The 27,513-nt window shown below is 35.3% G+C and overlaps 1 protein-coding gene across 1 annotated transcript in view; it reads right to left on the bottom strand.

The window, feature by feature from the left end:
• Window positions 1-706: 706 nt before the first annotated feature.
• Window positions 707-27,513, bottom strand: part of IREB2 (iron responsive element binding protein 2) — a 52,910-nt gene continuing 26,103 nt past the window's right edge. Inside the window, exons 6-22 of the mRNA XM_070775312.1 lie at window positions 27,274-27,343; window positions 26,587-26,770; window positions 25,467-25,606; window positions 23,155-23,326; window positions 21,002-21,102; window positions 19,113-19,229; window positions 17,876-18,035; window positions 16,522-16,657; window positions 13,787-13,871; window positions 13,284-13,440; window positions 12,849-12,973; window positions 10,798-10,902; window positions 10,557-10,699; window positions 8,014-8,161; window positions 7,807-7,929; window positions 4,536-4,721; window positions 707-3,808 (exon numbers count right to left, since the gene is read on the bottom strand). Coding sequence (XP_070631413.1) covers window positions 3,698-3,808; window positions 4,536-4,721; window positions 7,807-7,929; window positions 8,014-8,161; window positions 10,557-10,699; window positions 10,798-10,902; window positions 12,849-12,973; window positions 13,284-13,440; window positions 13,787-13,871; window positions 16,522-16,657; window positions 17,876-18,035; window positions 19,113-19,229; window positions 21,002-21,102; window positions 23,155-23,326; window positions 25,467-25,606; window positions 26,587-26,770; window positions 27,274-27,343 — 2,263 coding nt within the window. The 3' untranslated portion in view covers window positions 707-3,697. The remainder of the gene's footprint in view (window positions 3,809-4,535; window positions 4,722-7,806; window positions 7,930-8,013; window positions 8,162-10,556; window positions 10,700-10,797; window positions 10,903-12,848; window positions 12,974-13,283; window positions 13,441-13,786; window positions 13,872-16,521; window positions 16,658-17,875; window positions 18,036-19,112; window positions 19,230-21,001; window positions 21,103-23,154; window positions 23,327-25,466; window positions 25,607-26,586; window positions 26,771-27,273; window positions 27,344-27,513) is intronic.

Genomic DNA, 27,513 nt, shown 5'->3' with positions numbered 1-27,513 from the left:
TACAAACATAGCACTTCCATCCTGCACCTCTCAAGGAAAGGCCCTTTCCTCCAGTAATACACAACTTCGTAGCATGAGATGAATTTAGTCCTAAATGTTCACTTTAACATAAGTTACCATTAAAAAAAAGATCTATAGTATGAAGGTTATGTTCAGAGCAATTTGTGGAGGGTCTAACTTATTCATTAAATTTGTATTTTATATATAGTTGTACTAAAGCACTTTAAGAGGCAAAGACAAATTAGGGAGAACTAGAATCAGTAGGTATAAGCTACAAGGAGGTGAGTTCAGCTTGAAATAAAATTTAACCATCAAAACTCAGTCAGTGGGCTACCAAGTGCAGTAGACAGTCTCCCATCTCTTGAATGTTCAAGAAAGGATTGCCCAGTTACATGATGTTATTTGTACAAAGGATCCTGCTTTGGGTGAGAGATGTCTTTTCAACTGTAAAATGTGATTTTATGAATCAAAGTACCTGTTAGAATGACCTTTGAATCAACTTCAACTTAATTGTTTCCTCAAGGCGATCCCTATTGCAAGCTTTATCTTGGCTTTCCTTCTCATTTACCAGTCATACTGGGAATAAATCATATCTGAACAGCTAGATAACATGTTTGAAGAGAAATTTCTGGATGGCATCCTATTTCTTAAGTTACGGTATTTTATTTTCAATTATCACAAAGTATTTTATAATAAGAGTCAAATATGTGATAATACAATTTTCTTTATTAAAAATAATTTACAGCATCAGTAACATATACACAATTGTCATCAACTGAACTTTGCCTCCAATATATTTCTATACAATACTTAACATTACTGAACTTAAAACTGTTATACTGTTTTGTTGGCTTTAAATAATAGACAATGATTTATAGTTACTTAAGTGAGATATATGGTTTCATAATGACATACTATGTGTAAAACTGATAAACATCGGCACTATCACACTTCAGGAAAAAAGTCACTAAAGAAGACTAAGTCCACCTCCTTCCCCTCTCTTTTATTTAGTATTCCAAATCAAACTAAGATAGGGTCAACATCCAGTATCTTAGCACTTTCTGCTAAACCTAAAGGCAAAAGAACGATGTCTTTTAATTCAACTACAGAAAAACGTTAGTCAAATAATTTCTCCTCATCCTGTCACTTAACACTGAGCGGGTGAATGCGCACAACACTGTTTCCCTAGCTGTAAACAACTAGAATTTTCATTTAGGTCTTAGCTGTGCTTTTTGTCCTTTAGTACCAATGAAGTTTGATTCCCAGTGAAACACTGAGCACTTTGCTAAAGGGATTCTAATACCTCTCATTCAAATGTCAGCTTGGAGATACAACAGGAAATAACAACTACTATCTCCGAAACTTTTTAGGTATATTAATGGCATCCAGTGACTGGATGACATTTTCACCAATTAGAAAAACCAAAGGCATGAAATAGTGCAATGGTATGTAGCATAATGTTTTTTAAAATATGACATAAATGCTGTTGTTGATAATGACCTTTGAAATTTTACTTTTAAGTTCATAGCACTAATTTGCTTATTTCATGGGCCTATATTTCTTCCCACAATATCTGTGTATTTTTTTAAAAACACAAAATTATCCAGATATAGTCAATAAAGGAGATATGAAAAACAATAAAAACCAAGAGGTGCCACATTTTTGCAAACACAATTTGGCTGGAGGAAGAATTACAGGTGCACTCAGGGTCATACACCCACAAGTCTCTCCCCAATTGATAGCCACTGCTTATCAAGTTTTTTGGTTCACTGTATATTAACAAGAGATTTTAAGAGAACCTTTTTTTTTTTTTTCCTGAAATAAAAGATCTGCTTGTACTTTTACTGGACTAGGTAGACTGGAAACATAAATCCTTAATTCATAGCTTGCTAGCTTTATCATCTCTTCATTTCCTGGATCTGATGTCCAGGCCTCTGACCACAGGCTACACATTGTATTACAGAATGGCTTAGAAATAATACAGATGTTTTCCCCACACACAATCTGGATTATCATCTCCTCAAAAGCCTATAACTGATATTTTAACTTTCAACTTGTAAATTCTCCAACCTTAATTCATGTTTTCATGTAAATTAAAAACACATGCACTGACAAATACACAGCATAATAAAATATCAAGAACACAATCTGACTTGAAAGTACCAAAGAAAATACTTATAAAAATTTTTAAATAAAAGGGAAATCGTTTTACCAAACTCTAGTCCATCTAATTGTCTAAACACAGAATATTTTCGAAAGATTGTATGACGGATTATGTGCAAAGTTCTCAGTGGTCTTTACCCACTGGTTTGGTAGTTTCAGCATTTTAGCTTAAAACAATTTATTTTGTGCAATGTAAGCTAATTCTGAATTGCAGTAACTTAACCAGGTCATATGATGATCTCCATGTGGGGGTTGGGGGCGGAAATCACTACAATGAACCTTCTGCCTGCTAACTTTAACTTCTTAATTTTTTAAAAAAGGTATAGGACTTTCGGAATTAATTATCCAACCTTTTCTTAAAAGTCACCAAACTTTTTGTTAACAGAACATTTGATGTGGTAAACAAACATGCATACAGAGAAAATATGGTATTCAGACAGCAATAATGTAAGTGTTTTATCCTAACGGTCAGCAAAAGCATATATAATTAATAGTATCATGCATCCCAGGTAAAATGATGACTCAAAATGACAGGAAATTGATTTATATAATTAAGAAGAAACCAACATTTAAAAAATGTTTAGGGTTGAACAACCATATAATTTAGGGTGGAAAATTTTAAAATCTAGAGGAAATCATGTTAGTGTTTAATGATTAAATAAAGTTCTCCTTAGCAACTGTAAATGAGTGTGGAATTTTGGTTAATGATACCTAAAATATAGGTCATAGAAGTTACAGTATCACATAAAGTGAGCAAAGTAATCTAATCCAATTAACATAATGCCATCTGAGACTTGCCAGGGTCACAGGAGCAAATTACTGAAAAAATAAGGGCTGCATATGTGGTACATATTTTCACGGCTAATACATGGTGCTGCACAATCAATTGTATTCTGTAACAGTCCATCTTCAGATGTGGAGGGAACCTCGACTGGATTGGACAGAATGATTGTGTCCAGGGCAAGTTCTATCCTTTGACTGAGACTTAGGAAAACCCTGGCTTATATTACAAATTAAGAATGCCACTACGTCCAGCTCAATTCTGGAAAGGAATGAACATATCTGAAAGTCCATTTATAAATCAGATTTCACTTTCCACAATTTTAGAATTATCTGGCTTCTTAAATTTCCATCCACTACTCTTAAACCAACAAACAGTAGTATACAGTTTTATAGGTGCAAAACTAAACAGGAGACTTCAGGAAGGTTATTCATATAAGAATCTTCAACACAAGTTCAAATTCTGCCTTTATTTACAAAATGGTCTGATAAAATATTCCCCCTTACTTATAAGCCTCTTCCACAACACACTTCACACACTGATTTTAGCAATGTTATTAGCACCATTCGTATATTATTTAAAATCAAGATTTCATTTCAGTCACTACGTTGATTCATAATCATTTACATCCATGGATGAGATAAGTGGGCATACTGGGACTATCTGCAGCTCCATGGTAAGGATTCCTGGGTCCAGCACAAAAGGCTTTGTTTGCAGTCACCAGTTATGAAAGGTATTCACGGTGAGTAGATACTATGAGAATTTCCGTGCCACAAAGTTTAATAATCCTCCATGTTTGTACAATGTTATCTCCACATCATTTTCAAATGAAGCAATCACGCTGAATACTTTTCCAGTGCTTGTCTTTAAACAAACAAAAACATCTCACATGAGTGGTAAAATCTTGTAATGTTACTTAGTGGTTAAGACTATTTGTCTTCCTATTCAATGACTATACTCATCACATATTCTGTCTGAGAAACATTTCTCTTGCTTGAGAAACAAGTAAGATACCTAATTATAGGCTTCACAGCTAAGTAGAAAAACAAATATTTCATCCCTAATTCTAAAGAACAAGTACTGTTATCATTTAAAGTATTAAATCATTCAGATTTTGACTTACTAGTTAGGGATGTTATACTAATTACTCATGTTCATTTTGTTAAAAATCAAATATTCACTGCATATAATATCTGCTACTCATTTTCCTTTTTTCTTAGTTGTAAAGTCTGTGATACTCTAACCATGAACACTCAACTCTGGCTTCTAATGAAGTGGTGTACATGCCTGGACTAAAAATTACATTATCACAGAGAGCTGATAACAAGGAAAAGGAAGTTGAAACATGTAACTGGAAGTTCATGGTTTTTTTTTTCTGGACTAAGTATATACATTTTCTACTTTTCCTCAGAGACCAACTATATTAACACAGGTTTAAGTACCAACAAAATAAAGCCTTCTTAAACTACAATTTGTTTACTAGCTGACATTAATATGTAATTTACAGACATTGTTTATTACTCAGTTTACAACCATCTAGTTAAACATATAGTACTGTACATGATCATATATTTGAGAAATTTAGGTATACCTTTATATTTAATGTAACTCCAGGAGACAGTTCTTCAGGAAATGTTAAAGAAAATGTTTCTCTGCCAGAGAGGCCCAGGGAATCTGCACTTTCTCCTGGAAGGAACTGAAGTGGAGCTATGCCAATTCCAATCAAATGATCTTTGTGAATTTTTTCATAACTTTCAGCTAAAACAGCTTTCACACCCTGTAACAAACATGCATTTTATTTCCTTCATTCTACTACACAATTTTAAAAGGGAAAAAACTCTACTTTTGGCTTTTCTGTAAAAACTTCAAACCCATTACCCCATATGAAGGTCAATGTTATATCAAAGTATTTAAAGAAACCTTTTACAGATTATTTTCCTGTATCTCTAAGTAGCTCCTTAACTCTAACTGCCCCTCTGCCACTCCAGGATTAAGTACCGCCAGTGCCTACCACATACTAAATGTTCTCCATAACTGGGGGCAGTTGCTTGAAACTCAAAAAGGGCTAAAGCGGATTTCTGTTTAATTATGGTAGATCTAACATATGTGTTTATCAACACTCCCTCTTAAACTGCCATTAAAATAAGGGAATAGAGAAGTATAAATCCACAGCAACAAAGAGAACAGGATGTGCAAATTCTGTAAATATTTAGAAAACAGAGATGGGTGACTGACTTAGCAGAGAATGTTGAAACTACAGATTGACAAACTGAAATTAGAGTGATACCCAATCTAAGGTTTGAGTCACTCTGCAACAAAGAACCTAGAAATGGCTTGAGGCTCAGAGGCATAAGGTTCTCAGAATACTGGGATACTAGTGAGAAGTCTGTAAAAAGAAGTAAGATCTCCAGCTCAGTCCCCACTCAGAAAGAGTGGAGGTTATTCTCTGGAGAAAATAAGCTGAAGACTTGTGTATCTCTCCTTTTTTCCATTATCCTCCTCCTAAGGAGCCTTTTTTTTTTCTTTTTTAAGACATTTCCCTTCTAAACACATCTTTCTCCTATCTGCCCACCTCCCAAAATTTAATGTCACAAAGATACTGTGTATCTGTTTAAGTATATATATGTGTGTGTACTTTACACATACAAAGAGTAAGATTTTGTGTCACCCCTTGGGAGTGCACCACCCTGTAGAGCAGGGGTGCTCTCCACTGAGGAGGAACACCAGGCTCACAGGAAGGCCAGGTGAGAATATTATCAGATTCGGGGCAGGAGTAAGTCTGTTTCTTCAGTGGGTCTCCTTCCATGAAGAAACTGCATGGCCTCAAGTGAAAATATTTACAGATACTGATATACAGGGCTCTCTCAATGAAAAAGGTAGCTTATAATTAGTAAGGCCCACTAACAAAACCCAGCCCACAATCCCAGCTTGTAATCATTTTTTTTTTTTTAACATCTAACTGAATAGACAGCCAGGATCAACAACTATATGAGGAAAGCCTGAAATATTAAAAAACAAAAAAGGGGGGGGGGGGCTAAAAAACTCCAGAAAAAGAGAACTTATAATTAATATTTGTGATACAGGAGATACCACCTTTTTACCGAGCTTTCCCAATAGTGCTTTTTTGTTCTATTTTTAAAAATTGAAGTTTTGTGGCAACTCTATGTCAATCAAGTCTACAGGTTCCATTTTTCTAAGAGCATCTGCTCACTTGTCTTTGTCACATTTTGATAATTCTTATACTACAAATATTTTCATTATTATTTTATTTGTTGTAGTGATCTGTGATAACTGATCTTTGATGTTACCAAACGACGCTCAAATGATGGTCAGCGTTATCATTATTTTTTAATTAAATGTACAGTTTTTTTGATTCAATGCTGTTATACACTTAGTAGACCACAGTATAGTGTAAACAATTTTTATATGCACTGGGAAACAGAAAAACTTGTGCAACTTGCTTTATTGCGATAACTGCTTTACTGCAATGGTTAAGAACCAAAACTGGACTATTTCTGAATTATGTTGGTACTTAAAATTATTATTTTACAAAGATGAAAGAATTAGGCTTATTCCTGCAACTCCTTAAGAGTATCCACATTTTAAGGAGGGAGAGGTTAAAGATTAAAACCAAATGACATTTGTACGATTATGAGAGCTAAGAAGGCTATATCTTGACCAGCCTTTTTCACAAATACAACTGTAAAGAGAAACACAGATAAGGAATGGCAGAAAGCACGTATCACACGACCATTCTCCCCAGCAGATCCCCTATTTGCCCAACAAAGAAATGGTCTCAAGAGAGAGGTCTTTTAGCTGATAGCCAGGGACCATCATCCTCTATTTGAAAATAAAACTAAATTTTGGCTCACTATCTCTAAGTCTGTTAACCCTTCATGGAGCAAATCAGAGAAAATTAAATGAAAAAGGGGCAAGTAAAACTACCAATAGGTATAATTATTATTATAAAGCAGTAAGCTGAGACAGAATCTCCTTTCCCTCTATTATATTTATTTTCACAAATAAGACTGATGTAGGTTTAATCAAATTCAGAGTACTAAGATGCAATTAGGGACTTCCCTGATGGTTCAATGGTTAAGAATCCACCTGCTAATGCAGGGGACACAGATTCAATCCTTGGTCTGGGAAGATTCCACATGCCAGGGGGCAACAAAGCCTGTGCACCACCAGTGCTGAGCCTACGCTCTCGAGTCCTCATGCTGCAACTACATAATCCCTGCTGCTGCTGCTGAGTCGCTTCAGTCGTGTCCAACTCTGTGCGACCCCATAGACGGCAGCCCACCAGGCTCCCCCGTCCCTGGGATTCTCCAGGCAAGAACACTGGAGTGGGTTGTCATTTCCTTCTCCAATGCATGAAAGTGAAAAGTGAAAGTGAAGTCGCTCAGTCGTGTCCGACTCCTAGCAATCCCATGGACTGCAGCCTACAAGGCTCCTCCGTCCATGGGATTTTCCAGGCAAGAGTACTGGAGTGGGGTGCCATTGCCTTCTCTGACATAAGCCCTAGAGTCCTGCAAAAAGAAAAGCCACGGCAATGAGAAGCCCACACACAGCAACTAGAGTGCCCCCCATTTGCCACAACTAGCGAAAAGCATGCACAACAACCAAGATCCAGTGCAGCTAAAAAGAAAATAATAAAATACATGAATAAAATCTAAAAATTTTTAAAGCACTAGTACAATGCATATAAGATCACCTAAAAAAAAAAAAACCTATAAATGAGATCCAAGTAGACATAAAAATAAAAAGTCTAAATAAGCAAAATAAACTTTGATAGAATGTTACTGACAAAAAGGAATATTTAAAACTCTTTGAACTTTAAGATAAAATTTAAGAAGCAATACCAGCAGGTATGGTCCTTTGGCAGCCCAATCTCTTGAATTTCCTGAACCATATTTCTTCCCTGCTAAAATAATCAGTGGGATACCTTCCTTCTGGTACAGCTCTGCAGCCTCAAATACATCCAGCTGTAGATTAAAACAAACATAAAAATTTTAATACAAATTTTAATCTAGTTAGCAACTGCTTAAACACTCTGTATATATCCTTACCGTCTGTCCTGATGGAAAATGAATTGTTTTGGGAGCTGGTTTTCCAATAAACTTATTAAAAAGCTTGATATTTGCAAAAGTGCCTCTTGTCATTACAGCATCGTTACCTCTTCGGGCTCCGTAAGAGTTGAATTCACGAGGGGTAAGGCTGCAAGAGTGTTAGTTTTTATTTCAGATGGAAAATAATCACATTATTTAACTGTAAAACATTTAAAAAAACCACTTTTTTATCAAGATATCACATTTTAACTGGACATGTTTCAGTTTGTTTCTCTAAAAGATATGGACTTAAAAATACTACCTTGATACAAATAAACAAAACCTCTAAACTTCTTAGTATCAGCTAGCCAGTAAATACTCAAATCTCCCTGGTTTTCCTTTTTAGCTGTTGGTTTGCTCAAATCAGATCCAGGTATGTTTTATAAATTCCTTCAGTTTTCTCAAGACTTTTTTATAATCTGTATGTTCCTTTTCCCTCTTTGTCCCCTTATATACTTTATGTAAAGACATAAGGTCATTTGTAGTACAGTTCCTATATCTAGACTGCACTGACTACATCGCCACACTATCATTTCATATGTTGTTTTCCCTCCTGTATTTCTTGTTAACCAGATGTCAAATCTAGTGACCTGCTAAGAGTCAGGGTTTATATTTTTGCAATGATGCTTTATAGATCTTACTTCCATTGCTTCCATGATACCCACTTTTCTTTCTGAAATGCTACCAGTGACTGATCATCATCATCTAGACTGCATTAGGGACTGCAAAATGATGATGTTGTATTTCCATTATTCCTTCATTTTTCAAGCTGGAAAACCTCTATAAAGACAAACTTTCCTTCATCAATGATTTGGTTATATTGAAATACATTCCATACACAAAAGCCTTTATTGTTAAATAATGAGATGGTTCCTCATCATCTTCCAAAGGTAACTTGGTGTTTTTAATTTTTTTTCTTCTAGTATCATTATGAACTCATGGATTTAAACATATTCATTATGTTTCAATCCACTCCAGTTATTCTTTATTGATGCTCAATATATCCCATCTTTGAGCAGTGACAGATTTCAAGTTGGGTCCTGAGACCTTTTGACAGAAAGCCTGGTAGTTTTTCATAGCTCTTGCTCTTTCTTGGTTTAAGACATAGAATCAGCTTGTACATTTTCCAGTGCCAAATCTGGAATCAACCATTTCTACACGAAGAACTGGTTGCCTGTACTAAGAATTGGTATTTAGACAGCATAATCTGTGTGCTGTGGGTGTTTTTTTGCTACTGGATTGGTCACTATATAAATGAACTTTTAAGGACAAGAGAAAACTAGGCACAAGCATCTCAGCAACCAACAAGCAACTTCCATCTATCTTTAATTTCCTCTTTTATGTTAAGACAACAACTGTTCTTCTAATTTAAATATCTTACCTCAGGATGTGCATTTAAACATTGGTGGTGGGGGGTTTGAGTGTCTTTTAAAAATAAAAATTCAAACTGACGACTACTGTATTAACTATGCTAAGAAATCCATACCAGAAATTACAAAAAATATAAAAATTGTGTATTTGAGAGACTTTTTTTGGGGGGTGGGGGGAGATGGAATCTATATCACAATTATGACCAAGATGGAAATTACAACCTATTAAACAATATTTGGGAGAAAGAAAATTTTTATTTCTCACCATATAAAAAGCCGTATGTAAAACAATCTGATTTGTTTTCACTAAATCACACCAAACAGAGTTGCTATTAGCGATTTCTACCAAAGTGCTTTAATTTACACCAAACTACAATTAACTAGAAATTCAAACACAGATTTCACAATAGGACTAATGAGATTATAATAAGAGCTATGCAGTATTACATGTCAAATCAAGCTGTCAAATGTAGCACTGATTTTTATTAAGATATTTTCAATGAAAATGTCGTTTGCATAGCTCAGGCATCAAAAAGCTGATCAGGCAGTGGTACCACAAGTTCTACCTTTACCAAAACTTTATCTCTGGTGTCAAAATAATTCTTTGAAGAGGGAGCAACTCTTACGTTATTAACCATGTAGAAATGAAACAAAACGTTTCTAGTTTTGGGTTTATATATCCTATGTAAACGATTTTTACATTCACATTTATTATTCTTGTGAAATTTTCAGCTCAAGAAGATCAAGCCTAGCCTATGCATGTATATTTTTATAGCCCCCAATACACATTTAAACTGTGCAGTCCAACAATGGAAGATGGTTAGCACCATCAGGCTTTATTTGGTAGGTGAAACCAATTCGACTTTTCAACAAAGTAGCACTGAAAAAGAAAAATCCTGTTTCCAATCATTTGTTTACTTGAGGACAAGGGCTCAATTTAAGATCGGAACTTCAATTTCTAAAGTTACAAGCAAAAGCAAATACAACAGGTATTCCAGTTATTGCTTAGGTCAAATACACTGACAATCAGACACCCATGATAGCATGTAATTTTCTGAATAAAGGAACATGACGCAGTAGAAGTCTCTTAATAAGGATGATAAAACAAAACAGTCTACAAACATACACACATACCCTCTGTTTGTCAAATACTTAGCAGCAGCACTACTCCTAGCGATGCTTCCAGCAGGTGATATGTGATCTGTTGTGATAGAGTCTCCCAGGTATAATAAGACATGGGCATTTTCAATAGGCTGGAGTGCAACTGGCTCTTTGGTCTAAAAAGTAAAAAAATGTTGAAGGCGATTAACTCTTCATGAGGTTTTTTCAACTTCCTAACAATTTTTTAAAGATTAAATAGTAAAGCAGTACTTACAAGCTTATCAAAAAATGAAGGACATCTGATATAAGTAGATTTTAAATCCCATGGAAACAAAACTGAATCTGGTGCTTCTAAAGAATTCCACCGCTTATTTCCCATCTGTGAATATGGTTTTCATTGATAAACCAAAAGAAAGATAAAATGGAGTCAGAAAATGAGGGTTATGAAAACAATCAAGAAAATTAAAACAGTACTTAAGCTAGAACGAAAAAAAGAAAACAGGCCTCATCCATTTGCAAAGAAAGCCAAGATGGTGCATTCTATAGAATTATGACATCTTTGGACAGAATGGATAAAATCTGCTCATCAAATGCCAGCACATCAGATTTTCAGGAATACCCAAAGAAATAAATTTCAATACAAAGTGAATGTGAAAGGCTTCACAGAACTCCAGAAAATCCAAAGAATTTAGAAAGATCTAAACATGTTGCTAAAGAGATTAAGTGTGTTTTGAGGTATACTTTCAATCTTTAAGAATATTATCATGGAGAAGAACTTGTGTTTTTCAAAATATCTGTCCTATATCACTGCATTATTAGTCCTGCCTTCAAACTATATTCACAACTTCACCATTCACCACCTCCATTTGGTACCTAAAATGTTCCATCCTATTACCATTTTTTATTTTGGACTACTACATACAACAGGTTCTCCTGATTCTATCCTTCTCATCACCCAACCCTCCTGCCCCAAGATATTTTCAATTTCAAGACAGCAATCTTTTTTGATTATGACACACCTGTTCCACACTTTCCAATGACTACCCATCTCTCTTCAATCAGAGTAAAAGACTAAATTTTAATAATGGCCTGTAATTCCATATATAATCTGGACATCATTTCCTATCACCATCTTTCCTATTTCCTATGTTCTAGTCACACTGCCTTCACTACGGTTCCCTCCCTAAGGCCTTTTACACTGGTCCCTCTATCTGCTTAGTCCCATTCTTTGTTTAAATATATGACTAACTGTTTACCTCTTAAAAACTTTGCTCCAATACCATGTTTTCAACTATCCTATATATAAAACTGCAATCTACTTTCTGAATTTTACACAATTGGTTCTTTTTACCCTGCTCTTTAATTTTCTACAGCACTGATTACTTTCTAACATGCTGTATAATTTACCTAATTATTCTGTCTACAGTTTGCTACCTGCCTCTCCCCTTCAGAACTTTGTGTTTTCTTCACTGATACACTGCAAACAGCTAGAAGAGTGCCTGGCACATAGTAGGGGCTCAATAAGTATTTGTTAACTGACTAAATATCATTTTTGCTCTCATATTTATATTCTAAGTTCTTTTTAAAAAGTATGAACATACGTATTTGCTTGTAGATACACAAAACATCTCTGAAACAACGCTTAAGAAACTGACATAAACTTGTTGCCTTTGAGGAGGTAAACTAGATGGCTAAGGAATGGGTGGGAGAGAGACTTCACTGTCTGCTCGTATTTCTTTTGAACTTTGAATCATGTAAATGGGAACAATAAACAAGGGCAGTTTCTATGAAGTGTGTCCATGTTCAGGATGCCAAATATAAATGGTTGCTATACATTTCTAATAAGTAAATAAAATCAATTCTGATACTCTAAGTCTCTTAGATATTAGAGATTTCAGATACAAAATGACCATCATTCATCAAAAACTGTGTATTCAAAATAATATAATTTTAATTTTGATCCTATTCAGAAAGATGCATAAAATAAACACACACTGCCACTTCACTACGGAGAAGGCAATGGCAACCCACTCCAGTACTCTTGCCTAGAGAATCCCATGGATGGAGGAGCCTGGAAGACTATAGTCCATGGGGTCGCTAAGAGTCCGACACCACTGAGCGATTTTACTTTCATTTTTCACTTTCATGCCCTGGAGAAGGAAATAGCAACCCACTCCAGTATTCTTGCCTGGAGAACCCCAAGGACAGAGGAGCCTGTTGGGCTGCCATCTGTGGGGTCGCACAGAGTCAGACACGACTGATGTGACTTAGCAGCAGCAGCAGCAGCCACTTCACTAAACTATTTAAGAAACAAGTGAGTCTTACCTCTATCTTCTCTTTTAATGCTTTAAACATGGATAATACAACATGTTCTTCCTCTATCTGATGAACTTCTTCTCGACTAGGCCAAATATCATGCAGGTAAATGTTCTTGCCAGTAGGGTCAGTACCTGGTTAAAATTTTTTAGTATGAAATTCAGTATAAAAAGTAATTACATCAAAATGTTCACATCTTTTCAGACATATAGAAACCAAGTATATTATTCAACAGAGTGCTTCAGGCATACACAGCTAAAAAAACTGATTACTTGTACATTTTATATTCTTCATATGAATCAAAAATTAATAATGCATGCATTGTGATAAGATTTCTTGAAATAGTTCAAAGAATGAATGGTCTAGGAAACATTTCAAAAATATAACTTTTGGGGAAAAAAGTATGTGCAGGGTATATATGCATACATACAAAGGAAAACATACCTAAAGGCTCTGTCTGGAAATCTATATTCACTGTGCCTGCTATGGCATAAGCTACCACTAAGGGTGGAGAGGCAAGATAATTGGCACGAACACAATCACAAAGACGACCTTCAAAATTTTTATTTCCAGATAAAACCCCACAAGTAACCAAATCACCCTAAAAAAGAAAAACACACACACAAACAAATATATTCAAGAGATGGTACAAATGTGGATACACACATATAAGCAATCTCAAAATATTATATTTCTGAGGAAAAGATAACCAAAAGTCTATTTCTAATTATTAGGCACAGAACTATCAATTCTGTAAACCAGGAAGGAATTATTTCAAGGATCTAAAAATGATTTCAAAGAATCATTTTATGATTGATAAGTTACTTTTCTCAAGAGATGCAAAGACTACAGAAATATAAATACATCAATATGTATATGTGATAATTTAATAGTGAAATACAGTTAAGGAAAACCATTTGGATGTCCTAGTGATCCACATAGTTTACCTGTTTTACTGCATTTAAAACTGCTTCTGATAAGGGTGCTGTATTTCCCACACATGTTGAACATCCATAGCCAATGATTTCAAATCTGCATTTCAAAAAATACAATGTGATTGGATAGAAAAATCACAACATTTTCTGGTAAAGAAAGGACCAGTCTTATCTTTCATTTGCAGCACTATAATAAGATTGTTGAAGAGAATATTAACAACACATGAACCTTCATCAACATGTTCATTTCAGAGCTCCTGAATAATCCAATCAGACTCTCAGGCATGCTGTCTGTACTGAATGCAAACTTCTAAAGAGCTGATACTTAGGACTCGCCCTAGTTAGATTTGGTTAACTAAATCTGACACAGAAATTAGCACACTACACAAGAAAATTCCTCAAATATTACCTGCTAGGAATATAACGTGACCATTCAAAAAATGGATATTCTACTTCCCTACAAAGAGGTTTAACTGTCAAATATCAAGAGAACCTGTCTGCAAAAATTTGACCAAAGGACCCAAAGAGGCACTGTAATTGGGTACTCTGATAGGAGTAATTTTCTAATTCTCAACCAACTAAACTCAAGGAAAGTCCCTGACAAAAATTCCACGATGATACTAGGTTGGCACAAAAGTAACTGCAGTTTCACACTGTGAATTTTAAATCATTACAACTAGGCTTAAACACATTTTTATTAAAATCAAAATAGGAACAATTATACCAACACATTTTTGCCTATGAGAAATAAGTTGGCTTATTCCTGCAGTGTAAAAATCCATGTTTCAGGATTTGACGAACTGGAAGCATTTTCCCTGTAAAAAGTTGTCAAGATGTTTGAAGAAGTGGCAGTCAGTTGGCAAGAGGTCAGGTGAATATGGCTGATGAGGCAAAACTTCATAACCCTATTGGCTCAACTTTTGAAGCACGTGGCAGGATGTTGTTGTGGAGAATTGGGCCTCTTCTGTTGACCAATGCCAGCTGCAGGCGTTGCAGTTTTCAGTACATCTTATTGATTTGCTGAGCATACTTCTCTGATGTAATGATTTCACCAAGATTCAGCAAGCTGTAGTGGATCTGATGGGCAGCAGACCACTAGTGACCATGATCTTTTTTTTCAGAAAAGTGCAAGTTTGGCTTTGGAAAGAGCTTTGGAGCTTCTTCTTGGTCCAACCACTGAGCTGGGCGTCACTGGCTATCGTATAAAATCTACTTTTCGTCACACGTCGTAATCCAATCGAGAAATGGTTCGCTGTTGTGTAGAATAAGAGAAGATGACCTTCAAAATGACAATATTTTTGATTTGCAGTCAGCTCATGAGGTACCCAGGAGAAGGTAATGACACCCCACTCCAGTACTCTTGCCTGGAAAATCCCATGGACGGAGGAGCCTGGTAGGCTGCAGTCCGTGGGGTCGCCAAGAGTTGGACATGACTCTGCAACTTCAGTTTCACTTTTCACTTTCATGCACTGGAGCAGGAAATGGCAACCCACTCCAGTGTTCTTGCCTGGAGAATCCCAGGGATGGCAGGGCCTGATGGGCTGTGTCTATGGGGTCGCACAGAGTCGGACACGACTGAAGCGACTTAGCAGCAGCAGCAGCATGAGGTACCAACTTAGCCTAGCTTTATCACCTTTCCAACTTGCTTAAAATGCTCAATGATTGTACAATGGTCGATGTTGATTTTTTTTGGCAACTTCTGGTGTAGTTGTAAGAGGATCAGCTCTGATGACTTGCACTCAGTTGGTCACTATCAACTTCTGTTCCTCATCTTCAAGGCTCTTGTCTCCTTTACAAAACTTCTTGAACCATCACTCCACTGTATGTTCATTAGCAGTTACTGGGCCAAATGCATTGTTGATATTGCGAGTTGTCTCCACTGCTCTATAATCCATTTTGAATTCGAATAAGAAAATCATTTGAATTTGCTTTTTGTCTAACATCATTTCCACAGTCCAAAATAAATATAAACAGCAAGTACAAGTCATTAGAAAAAAAATGAAGCAAGAAATGTGCATTAAATGATGTATAACATAACCATATTTATTTAAGAATGTATTCCAATATCGAATGGCAAATTTCAACAATGTAAAAACTGCAATTACATTTGCACCAATAACTGAAAAACTGTACATATAATCCTCAAAATTACTTCCAGCTACTCTTCTAAACAAAGAAAAAACCCTAAAACCCTATCAGTTTTGCTTTATGTAAGACCATATGTTTCTTGATACACAGTGAAAACATTGCTAGCATCAATTATTTTTTTGAAGTACTTAAGAAATATAAGAAAAGTTATTTTCTCCAATGTTCAGGGACAACTTAACCTATGCTTAATGGATCAAATAATCTCACAAAACCACAATTAAGACAATTTACTCATTAATAATGCAACCTATTAGATTTCACTCAGTTCTGAAAACTGATCTACATGACTCACAGAAATCATGCCATACTGTTACCATCCCTTATCCTGTCATTGTTACTTGGCTTTACTTGTCTGTCTTGTGTTTCTATCCTTAAACTAGAGATCACATTTACTTCTCTGTAGCCAACACACTGCCTTGTTGACTAAATACACCCAGTAAATGCTGCATGATACAGCCTCAAGGATTTTCAAGCAATGGCAAGGCAACAAGTAGAACCCTAAGTGTTTTTTCCAATCTTCTTTTTGCATAAAAAAGCCCTAACAAGTAGCTTCAATCACTGCTGAATACTAATATTAAAAAGTGGTAACCATCACTTACCCAAGCTTACTAAGATACGGTAATACTCCACTTGAACTGAGGTAATGTGTAACCATCCCACTGCCTGGAGATAAACTTGTTCTTATATAAGGTTTAACCTGTAGACCAGCTTCAACAGCTTTTTTAGCCAAAAGACCTGCAACAGTAAATAAACAATAATTTATTATGGCAAAGTTTCTCTCCCTCTTTCCCTCATATTAAAGTACAAAGTAAGAACGGGTTCATTCTACAGGTAACCTCCAATATAGGTTAGGGTGAAAGTCTGACATTCACAAAATTACTGTCATTATCCTGTCCATTTTATTCTACTGATTTATTTCATTTAAACAAAAGTTGTGGTAGATATACTAGTGCCTTTATGTTATACATTGTTAAGATATGGTTGGATATCAAGGCATCATGCACACAAATGGAAGAATATATAATAATATCATCCACACATGATATTAATGTGTATCATGATTTAATGGTTCCAATTTAATTGGATATCAAGGCATCATGCATACAAATGGAAGAATATATAATAATATCATGTACACATGATATTAATGTGTATCATGATTTAATGGTCCATTAAATGAACCATTTTAAATGCTATAATCATAATGCAGAAATGGCAATTTAACATTTATTATACTTGATTTTATAAAATTTGTGAACTGTTCTATGTATATAGTTGATTTCATGTATATTCCTTGACAATGATCTTTTAATTCCTTTATATCTCAGTGGAATCTAGCACACTGCTATGGTAAATGTCTAACAGATTATCAAGAGATTTACTAATTAAATACACTTCTAAACTGATAGAAAAAGTAGATATAACCTAAAACTCAGATACATAAGTTACAATTTTGAAAATTTACCTTCTTCGTAATAAAAATAAAATAACATAAATCAATCTTAGGCTCCTTTAGACCTAATTAAAACCTCAGAAAGGCTCTCAAAATCAAACATAGAGGACTTCCCTGGTGGTCCACTGGTTAAGAATCCAGCTGCCAATGGAGAAGACATGGGGTTGATCCCTGGTCCTGCAAGGTTCCACATGCTGCAGGGCGACTAAGCCTGTGCACCACAACTACTCAGCCTGTGCTCTAGAGAGCATGCTCCACAAGAGAAGCCACTGCAATGAGAAGCCTGAGCATTGCAACTAGAGTAGTCCCTGCTCACTGCAACTAGATAAGAGTCTACATGCAGCAGTGAAGACCCAGCACAGCCAAAAGAGTAAATAAAAATTATAAAAAAAGAAAAGCATCTTCAAGAAAACAAAATCAAGACACCTATACTTATGCATAATCTAAGAAACAGAATATGAACATAACAGAACACTGTCTGGATATAAACCACAACCTACCTGCAGCAAGCATGACAGATGGATTGCAATTATTGGTACAACTGATGACGGCAGCAATGACCACAGATCCGTGAGCCAGCTTATAGTCACTTCCTTCATAATGAATAGAGACGATATCATTTTGCTTTTCAGCTGCAATTTGGAAGCCTTTAAATCCAACCTACACAAATTTGCACATAAATATATAAACTAAATATTCTTGATATGTATAGAAAAAAAAGATGGGTAGAAAATATAGCAGATCCTTGACATCTGATAAGTTCTGACTATTTGGGAGTGATGCTGAAGGCCATGACTTTCAGTAGTTATAATTCAGTTGAAGCATGAATTTGAATAATTGTGACAGGAGTCTGGTGGTACTCCTAAGCTTTTATCTACTGAGTGAGTCCAGCCAGCTACTCAGGACCCAGGTTCTACTTGGCTTTGCTGTTCTTTATTTATTCTAATTAACAGGAATTCTCAAAAGATGGTAAACATTTTTTCTTTGTTTGAAAATGGCCCTGAAGATTTGCTTCAAAAGATCCTTATGTCTACAGGTGTGTAGAACAGATGAGGTAAGATGGTAATTGTTTAAGGGAGGTACATGGGAATTCATTACACTATTTTATTCCTGTAAAGTTTTAACATTTTCCACCAAAAAAAAAAAGGAAGAAAATAAAGAAATTACAAAAGGCTCTGAAAATAAAGCCAGCTATTAGTTCTCATAATAGAGAAAGTGACAAGATTAAAGCCATGATTCTTAAGACAGAAAGTACAAACCCCAAAAGTCAAAGAGGTCACCTGGTATCCAGTTACTTTACCAGATTTAAAGACAGTCATTGCAACAATATGGTAGTTTTTTCCTAGTCTGGGAAATCACAGAAAGTCTAGACCACTGCTGCCCAACAGAACTTTCTGTGATGATATAAATATTCAATTGTTATGCTGTCCAATACAAGAGCCATGGCTACATGAAGCTATTCAACTTAAAATGAAGCTATAGTGACTAAGAAACTCAGTTTTTAATTAACTGAAATTTTTATTTAAATATACCCAATCAACCTCTGGTCCTCACAGTGAATCTGGGAACAATCTCATGAGATGTCTGACTGACTTACATTTTGGACAGAGGAACAGTGAGCTGCTGGTGTGTGCCATAATATATAAAAATATAGCAGTAGATTGAGTTCATAGATCATCCTGCTAGTTCCTGGCTACTTACTTAGCACAAGGTGTACTGACAAATAAGGTAATCTACCTTTTCATTTAAGCAAGCTTGGAAATCACTTTTCATATCTGTCAAAGCAACTCTATCCTGAGGTCTTTTTGGACCACTGACAGATGGAACTATTGAATTCAGATTAATCTGGATCACCTAGAAAATGAGAGAGAGAGGGAGAAAAGGAATTAGAATTCATAAGTACAGATTCCAACTTGAGTGCTACTTTCTGATGCAGAATGAGTATATTCATATTCGTTTTAATATAATCTGTTTCAATGATGACATACACTCCCAAGAAATAAATACATTAAAACCTATTTATGAAACGTATAAAAATTTGCTAAAAGACTAGACCAGTACACAAACTACCGCAACACCAACTGTATATAGTCTACATAAAATATTTTGTTTCTCAAATGTTTTTCCCCCGACAAAGGTAAGACTGTCTTCACAGATGCCTGGTGATAAAGTAGATGCTTGTGCCAGCTGTCACTTTATTGCTTCTGATGTCCAAATTCATCCTTTGCCTACTCTGTGATAACATGGGTAGCCTTGGTAAACATTTTTCTGTTCTCAGCTTGCATGATGTTAAGTCTGGTCTACAGAGGGTTCTGGGGGAACATAGCAGAAAAAGGGGTTTGCTAATCCTGGTTCTAATGCATCTAGCCAGCCAGGCCCCTGCAGACCATGCTTTTATTCCTTTTTTTTTTTTTTTAAGTCATATTTTATAAAAATCCCACCTCCCAGCTAGGTTTCTGTTTAATTTCTTCTGGTATTTCTACCATTTTCCAATATACATTTCATTTGGTATAATAAATTCAAATTAAATTTCTCTTCACTATGGCTTTCATCATTATTTAACAGCCCTGTTTATTCTGGTTTATCACAACTGAAACATCTGCTTTTTTTACACCTTTGTTTCACCAACCCAGGTGATCCTAGTCTGTGCCTTTAGTATGTGAATTTCTCTTGAAATGAACATTCTGATGAATTTTAATTCTATTTCTTATAATATGCTCAAGTTTTTTAATAGGCAAATTTATCCCATTTCACTATACCACCAAAATTTTTCCTTTAATTACGTCTCTAAAAAAAATGTGGACAAAGCACTAGATTCAATAAACAGAGCAGAAAGGGACCAGAAAATAATCAAAGAAGTTCAAAGATTTACCCAAATGTCCCACAAATTCAATTCCGATGGGTTCTATCCAGCATTCAATATACCTATATATATTCACTAATTCACCTGTTACTGAACATCCGGCATTTATGTGCCAGGCATTTTTTTAGGAGCTAGGGATAGAGTGCCAAACAAAACAGGTGAAGTTCCTGTCCTCATGGGGCCTACTTGTATTCTGGCAATGGAAAGACAGGCAAATAATCATACAATTTAACAGACACAAGCTAGGAAGCAGGGACACAAGCTATGAAGAAATTAAAGCTAAGAGAGAAAACGGATTTCCCAACAAAAAAGAGCTTAATAGTTAACCATACCAATGATAACACCAACCTGATTTAGATCCCTGACACACTTTTAGAAAGTGAATTTTATTAAAACTTCCCTGCAAGTAAATTCTACCTACCTCAATAGAAGTTTCCAACAGAGAAACATTTGCTTAGACTATAAAGATATGTTTAACATTAAAGGCTACATAACTATCTTCTTATTAGATAATAATTGTTATCATTTATTGAGTACTTACTATGTTCTTAAAACTGTTATAATGAATTTGCATTTAACCTCTTAAAAATCCTGAGGCAGATACTATCCTCATGTTTCAGAGATAAGGAACTGAGGCAAAGAAGCTAAAAAAGTACCCAGGGTTGCATAGCTGGTAAGTCTTAGAGCTGGGATTCAAACCCAGGAGGACAGGCTCTAGAATTTACAGTCTTAACTACTATTAGGTGGGTTATTTTGTAGATACCTGGGAATATTCAGGTTCTCCTAAATTATCTTGCTCATTTCGAAACAATTTCACAGCTTTAAGGTATGCTTCCATTGACTCGAGTTTGGCTTTGTCAAAACCTAAAAAGACGATTAAAACAAAAAAAACCCTGTCAGGAATTTCTGAATCTTTAGGAGTAAGGATGCTGAACTTCAATGATGAGTAAGAAACAGATGTTACTTATAACTAAGCACTCAGAAAAGATTTCTTTACAAATTTATAATATTACAATTACAATATTGATATTATAAATTGATAATAACAATAGCAAAAATTTTGCTCTTCATGAAAACTCTACTTTATAAAATACATACCAGAACCCCCTTTTAAAAGTTACTCAATCACTCTGGTGGTCCAGTAGCTAAAACTCTGTGCTCCCCATGTAGGGGGCCCAGGTTTGATCCCTGGTCAGGGAACTAGATCCCGCACACTGCAACTCAAGATCCTGCATGCTGTAACTAAGATCCAGCACAGCCAAACAAATAAATATTTTTTAAAAAGAGCTACTCATCACAGACAAGGTAAAAAATACTGAGCCAGTTATATAATACTCACAAAAATATTGTTTGCAAGAGAAAAACCAGTGATGAAATTGAACCTAATAAATTACTCATAACCACCACGAAAGATGAAATTCCGTACTTTCCCTAAACAACAAACACCGCTAGTGTACCAGTCAAAACGAAACCAAGTAAATGAAAGAACAGTTTTAGAGAGCAGAGAGATTTAACAGCATCTTCCAAAGGTTCAAATAATTTAGATGTTAAGAATAAAAGCTTCCGATTAAACATTTTGGTAGTTATCCGTAAGCCTGATGAAAAGTAACTGTGGTAGATTATATTTGCCAATTACTACCACAATATATATCCCAAGATATATGTTCTCTTACAATGTGACAGAGGCAGAAAATATGTTCATTCTCCAAATGCAGGCAATGTGATTTCTAGCTGGCTAATGCATCCTCTCTCTCTCCCCCAACCCTCCTCTCTCGGGTTACTAACCCTTGAAAAGCCACCATGAGAGAAAGCCCAGATTACATGCAGAAACCACATATGGGTGTTCTGGCTGACAGTCCTGGCCAAGTTCCCAGCTGACAGCTAGCATTCACAGCCAGACATGCACGTGAACAAGCCTTCAGGATTCCTGGCCCTGGCTTTTTAAGTCTTACAGCTGAGGCTCCAGACATCACCAAGCAGAGACAAGCCATCCTGGCTGTGCCCTGTCTGAATTACTGATCCACTGAAACTGTGTAGCAATAAATGATCATTGCTGTTTTAAGCCACTAGTTTTAGGACAATTTGTTACTCAGTAATAGTCATTACTACATTAACTCATATTAATGTGAAGAATGAGGCATTTCTCTCTTGAACCACACTATAACCCAAAGAACAGTTTAGAGAAAACTCTGCATTCTATGAGAACCATTCCCTCCAAGGTTTCAAATGACCAACCATCCATTTTGCCATTTGATTCAAAACTTAAAATAATCCACCCCCAAACTGAATACTAGAACATATCTCCCCAATATACTTAATGATTAGAGATTAGTATCAATAGTTTAGTAATGACCTCTTGAAAAATACAGAAACTGACTTTTAAAGAACAGGGGTCTTATAAAACCAACACGTTCTCATTTTGTACATATTTTCTATATTAAATGGTCAACAGAAGAGTGGTCAAAGTTGCCAGTCAAGTAGGCTACAATAAGAATTTGGAACCTGTAACCCTATGCTGTTTTACACAAAATTAAGTGCTGCTTATTCTTTAGAGACAGCACTGGTTCTCAAATAATCTTGTCTTGTGACTCCTCTCTTCCTGGATGTAGAAGACAACAATGGTGAATGTGGGAAAGCATGACTTACATTAAACTGCAACGTCTGATCACTAACAGGGTGAAGGTATCCATTATTATGGGGAAAAAGTGAAGCAAAGAGCAGCAGTTTGAATAATTTCTCTAAACTGTTGTAATGGGTCACAGTGGACTAGTTTGAGGATACAACACTCTTTAAGCACAGCTGATGCAGTTTATTTCAAACTTGCTATTTCAAAATAAGATCATATCATGAATATTAAATAACATGTACACGGTAGTAATTTATTGTAAAATATTTCCTAGTCATCTTACATCTTACCTGTATGTTCTAAATGTTTTAATGTCACATTGTCAACAGGGAAAAAGCTGAGGATAGCACCATATTCTGGACACATGTTTGCTATTGTAGTTCGATCTACTATAGATAATTGTGAAACTCCACTTCCAAAAAACTCAACAAACTTTCCAGCCACTCCTACTTGCCTGAGATGCTATATAAAGAGATAGATAGAAACACATACAAAATTAGCATGGATTCTCTGAAAACCATAAAATCTAATTTTTAACCCATTACTAGTGACAGTGAAGGAAAGAGGTCCTCTGTTATTTTTATGAAACATCAACTCACTCTGGTTTCCAGCTAAAAGCAAATAGTCAATAGAAGAGTGGTCCAAAGTTACTAGTAGGATAAAAAGCGCTTGAAAATTCAAAATGTCTCTGATATCAGGGTATACCATAAACTCTATTATATATCTGCTAACTGGCAGTCTTCTTTTTTTCTTAGCTTCTAGCCAATGAAAGCATCTTAGATTTAGTGAAATACTAATATACTGATGAAACTGTGTATTTAAGTTTTAAAAATTATATACTGCTATAAAGATTCTTCAAATTCCAAATACTGGTCCAAATATTTACAGCATCATTAATTATAGGTAAATTTCATTTTGACAGAATTTAACATATGGCTTCAAACTTAATTCCTTCTAAAATTATTTTTATTACCAGGTAACCAAAACAGCTACCCAGCTTTTCTGAATTGTAAAATGGTTGCAGAATGGCAGGGAGTGTGCTCAGGACAATGACTAAGTATGAAACAACCTTCAGTCTATGAATAATATTAAGCTCTAACATTTTAGAAGCACTAAGGATCATTTAATCCTAACCTTTTTATACATGCAGAAACTCAACCCTAAAAGAAACATGTTTATTTTCACTGTTGTATTTTTGATGGTAAAAGCAATATAGATTAGAAATACCAAGTCAAATGCTGCTTTCACCAAATTTATGAGGTACCACAATATACATTTTGAAAAACAATGATTAATTCTATAAAGATATGACTAGAACAGGACCTCCAAAAAGGGACAAAATATTCAAAAAGGTACACACACATATAGATTTAACTTTCATTATCAATAAGCAAAAATGTCTAAAGTAGATGTATAACACTGTTAAGAAAAAATACAGCCAGAGCAATCTAAAAAGCAGCATTAGTTTTCAGGATATGCGAAGGAAAAGAATTGATTTTTCTAAAAACATAATGGGCTATTCCTTTCCTCTAGGAATAATCCTTCAATTCTCAATTTAACTTCTTGATCTTTTGTTACCATACACTGAATCAATCATTTCTGCAAGATGTCAATTTTTTTTCTAATTAGGGAAGAAGGATCAATATTAAATGGTGAGAAGGAGGCAATACCGTTTTCTTTCCCTGCGGAGTATTCTAAAAGCCTTCAGCCCAGAAATCTAACCAAAAATGCTGAGACTCTGGGATCCAAATATGAATTCTATTTGGAACATTTGCCAGGTTCCTTCATTTAATGAAATGGGACTTAATCATAACAATAAAGTTAGTGAAAATGAAATTTAGGGTGGAGAGTTACAAATTATTGTCTTTAAGAAACCCTAGATTACATGTATTAAACGCATGCAGCCAACATTTTAAAAATTCAGAGAAAAAGTTTCTATAGTTTCTTTTTATATTGAAATACAGTTGATTTATAATGTGTTAGTTTCAGGTGTAGGGCAAAGTGACTTTATAAAAATGTTGAAACAGTCAACAGAAAAATTTGACACTACCACACTTTTACCCATAGTTTTTTTAGTATTATCTAACACAGTAATAGTTCCCAGAAGACAAATGATTCAATTAAATATTAAAGGAGATGCAATTAGACATTTCCTAAGTGGGATTTTTTAAAATTCAAGTAGGCAACAAGTATTTACTGAGGCAATAAGGCATAATGGTTAAGAGCATGGACTTAAGAACCTGACTGCTTCGATTAGAATTCTTGTTCTATACTTAATATTCAACCCTATGACCCTCTGGTTAAGTCACTAATCCTTACCTTGTCTCAGAATTAAAATGAGGATACTAACAGTACAATCTCATAGGCTTGTAACGAAGAATAAATGAGTTAACACTTCAAGGGAACGATGACACAACAAACTGCTTTGTACTTACCAGTATAAAGTATTACTATGGTGACAACTACAATGACAAAGCTAATACCAGCACCAGAGTGCTGAGGATAAGGGGATAAACTGAAATGCCTGCTCGCATGGGGCTCTTCCACTTACAAAACAAAATCATGTCTACTGAGTTATACAGCTAGTAAAATTCTAGCTTACCTTTGTAATACCAAGAACAACATCTATGGACGTAACAAAAGGATTCGATGAACCAGTTAATTCACATCCAACCACCTCTGGTAAAGTAAGAGAAACTGGCAGGCCAAGCATAACTGCTTCTGTTTCAATGCCTCCAACCCCTAATGTAATAAACACAGGTATATGAGTATGGTGCACTGAAAGATAAGTCATCTTTTCAACATCTAAATCTCTAGTGTCTCACGAGTTTGTCTTAACACAGTACCTTACACAGAATTGCTATAATGCTATCATTGTAGATAATGAAACTCAAGTCCTCTCAAAAGAATGACTTCACTCACAAGGTTGAAAAAATTTTACTTTTACCATTATTTTAAATTCAGAAAACACTTAGTGTCTACAATGCTAGTTACTGTACTGTGCTCAAGATACAGATATGAATAGAACCCAGCCCCCCTCAATCTCAAGAAGCTAAAAGCCAACAATTTAAAAACCCTGTAAAAGAGTAAATGCACTCTGAAAAAGGGAACAGCTGGCACAAAGCCATGAGGTGTAAGAGCACAGCCTACTCAGAGAAATAAACAAGCCTTTAAGATGTGTTTGGGTAAATGGCTAGGGGCACCAAGTTGCCAAGGACCCTATTAAAAACGTGAAGAAATTTGGATTTATAAAGAAGGCCAGGAAAAACCACTTGAAGGACTTTGAACAAAGGAGTAGCCACATCGCCTTCACAGACATCATCATCATTAGAAAAGTGAAGTGTTTCTCGCTCAGTCCTGTCCAGCTCTTTGCCACCCCTTGTACTGTAGCCCACGAGGCTCCTCTGGCCATGGGATTCTCTAGGCAAAGATACTGGAATGGCTTGCCATTCCTTTCTCCAGGGCATCTTCCCGACCACCATCACTAATCACACCACAAACGGCAGTGCTGTGCTGGTCACCGTGCACTGTTCTTTTCATAAATTCTCTCTTACGCCACACTGTCCACAAACACTTGAATTTAGATTTAATTTTTGTTGTTAACTGTTATAGGTGAAAAAACAGCCTCAAATAGGCTATAAAGACCCTGCTATTTACGTTCTTTTATAATGTTCCTGACATCCTCTCTCAAAAGAATTAAATGTATTTAGTCATTTACTTACCCCACCCCAGAATCCCCAAACCATTCACCATGGTTATATGAGAATCTGTGCCAACAACACTGTCTGGGAAGAGGAGGTCCTTCTCTTCAAAAACCACTCTTGACAAATACTCTAAGTTTACTTGATGAGCCATTCCGGTTCCAGGAGGGATCACAGCCACATTCTTAAAAACTCTTGAACTCCACTATATTTTATTCAAATTTAAGAAATCAACTGTTAGCATATATCTGAATTCAGTTCACAATTAACATATAAATAAATATTGAAATGGAAAATATTTTACCAATGTTCATTATGGTCCAAGTTTACAATACATAAAAACAAATATGCAGATACTAAACCTACATGTATTCATTTTGCAGATTATTCAGACAAAATAAAGTCAAAGAATAATGTTCTAACAGTCCAGATAAACAGCAGCTTTCAACTATGTTCCAAGGATTTTGAGGGATAGAAAAAGGGGAAGGCTCAAGTAGAAGACTCTGCAGGCTCACCTGAACTAGAGCCACTGTTTTTAATATTTTATTATATACCAGGGTTTCTGATTAAGATTTTACTTGAAGGAAAAAGGCAAAAAAGGGTTCTACTGCTAATATTTAAAATTTTCTGGTCTAAAGATATTAAAAAATTGTACCTTTCAATATTTTATAAACTTCTATTAAAAAATTTCCCCCAAATCATTTATACCTTGAAAAATTGAAGCCTCTCTCGATTTCTGCCAAATTCTACTTCTTGGTTTTTTAATACTGTTTCAGGTCTAAAAAGAAAAAAAACTGGCATTAAATGGATGTATTATAGAAAAGAGCTGTCTTGTTTCTAAGTCTTCATTCTTATGCACTTACATACAAACACATTTTTAAAATTCTAGAATAGTAATTTACTAGACTTTTCAGAATCAGTTATTTTCTTTTCAACAATGAAGTTCTG

This window comes from Bos indicus, chromosome 21, assembly GCF_029378745.1.
Source record: "Bos indicus isolate NIAB-ARS_2022 breed Sahiwal x Tharparkar chromosome 21, NIAB-ARS_B.indTharparkar_mat_pri_1.0, whole genome shotgun sequence".
Lineage (NCBI taxonomy): Eukaryota > Metazoa > Chordata > Mammalia > Artiodactyla > Bovidae > Bos > Bos indicus.
This window is presented reverse-complemented; position numbering and strand designations above follow the sequence as displayed.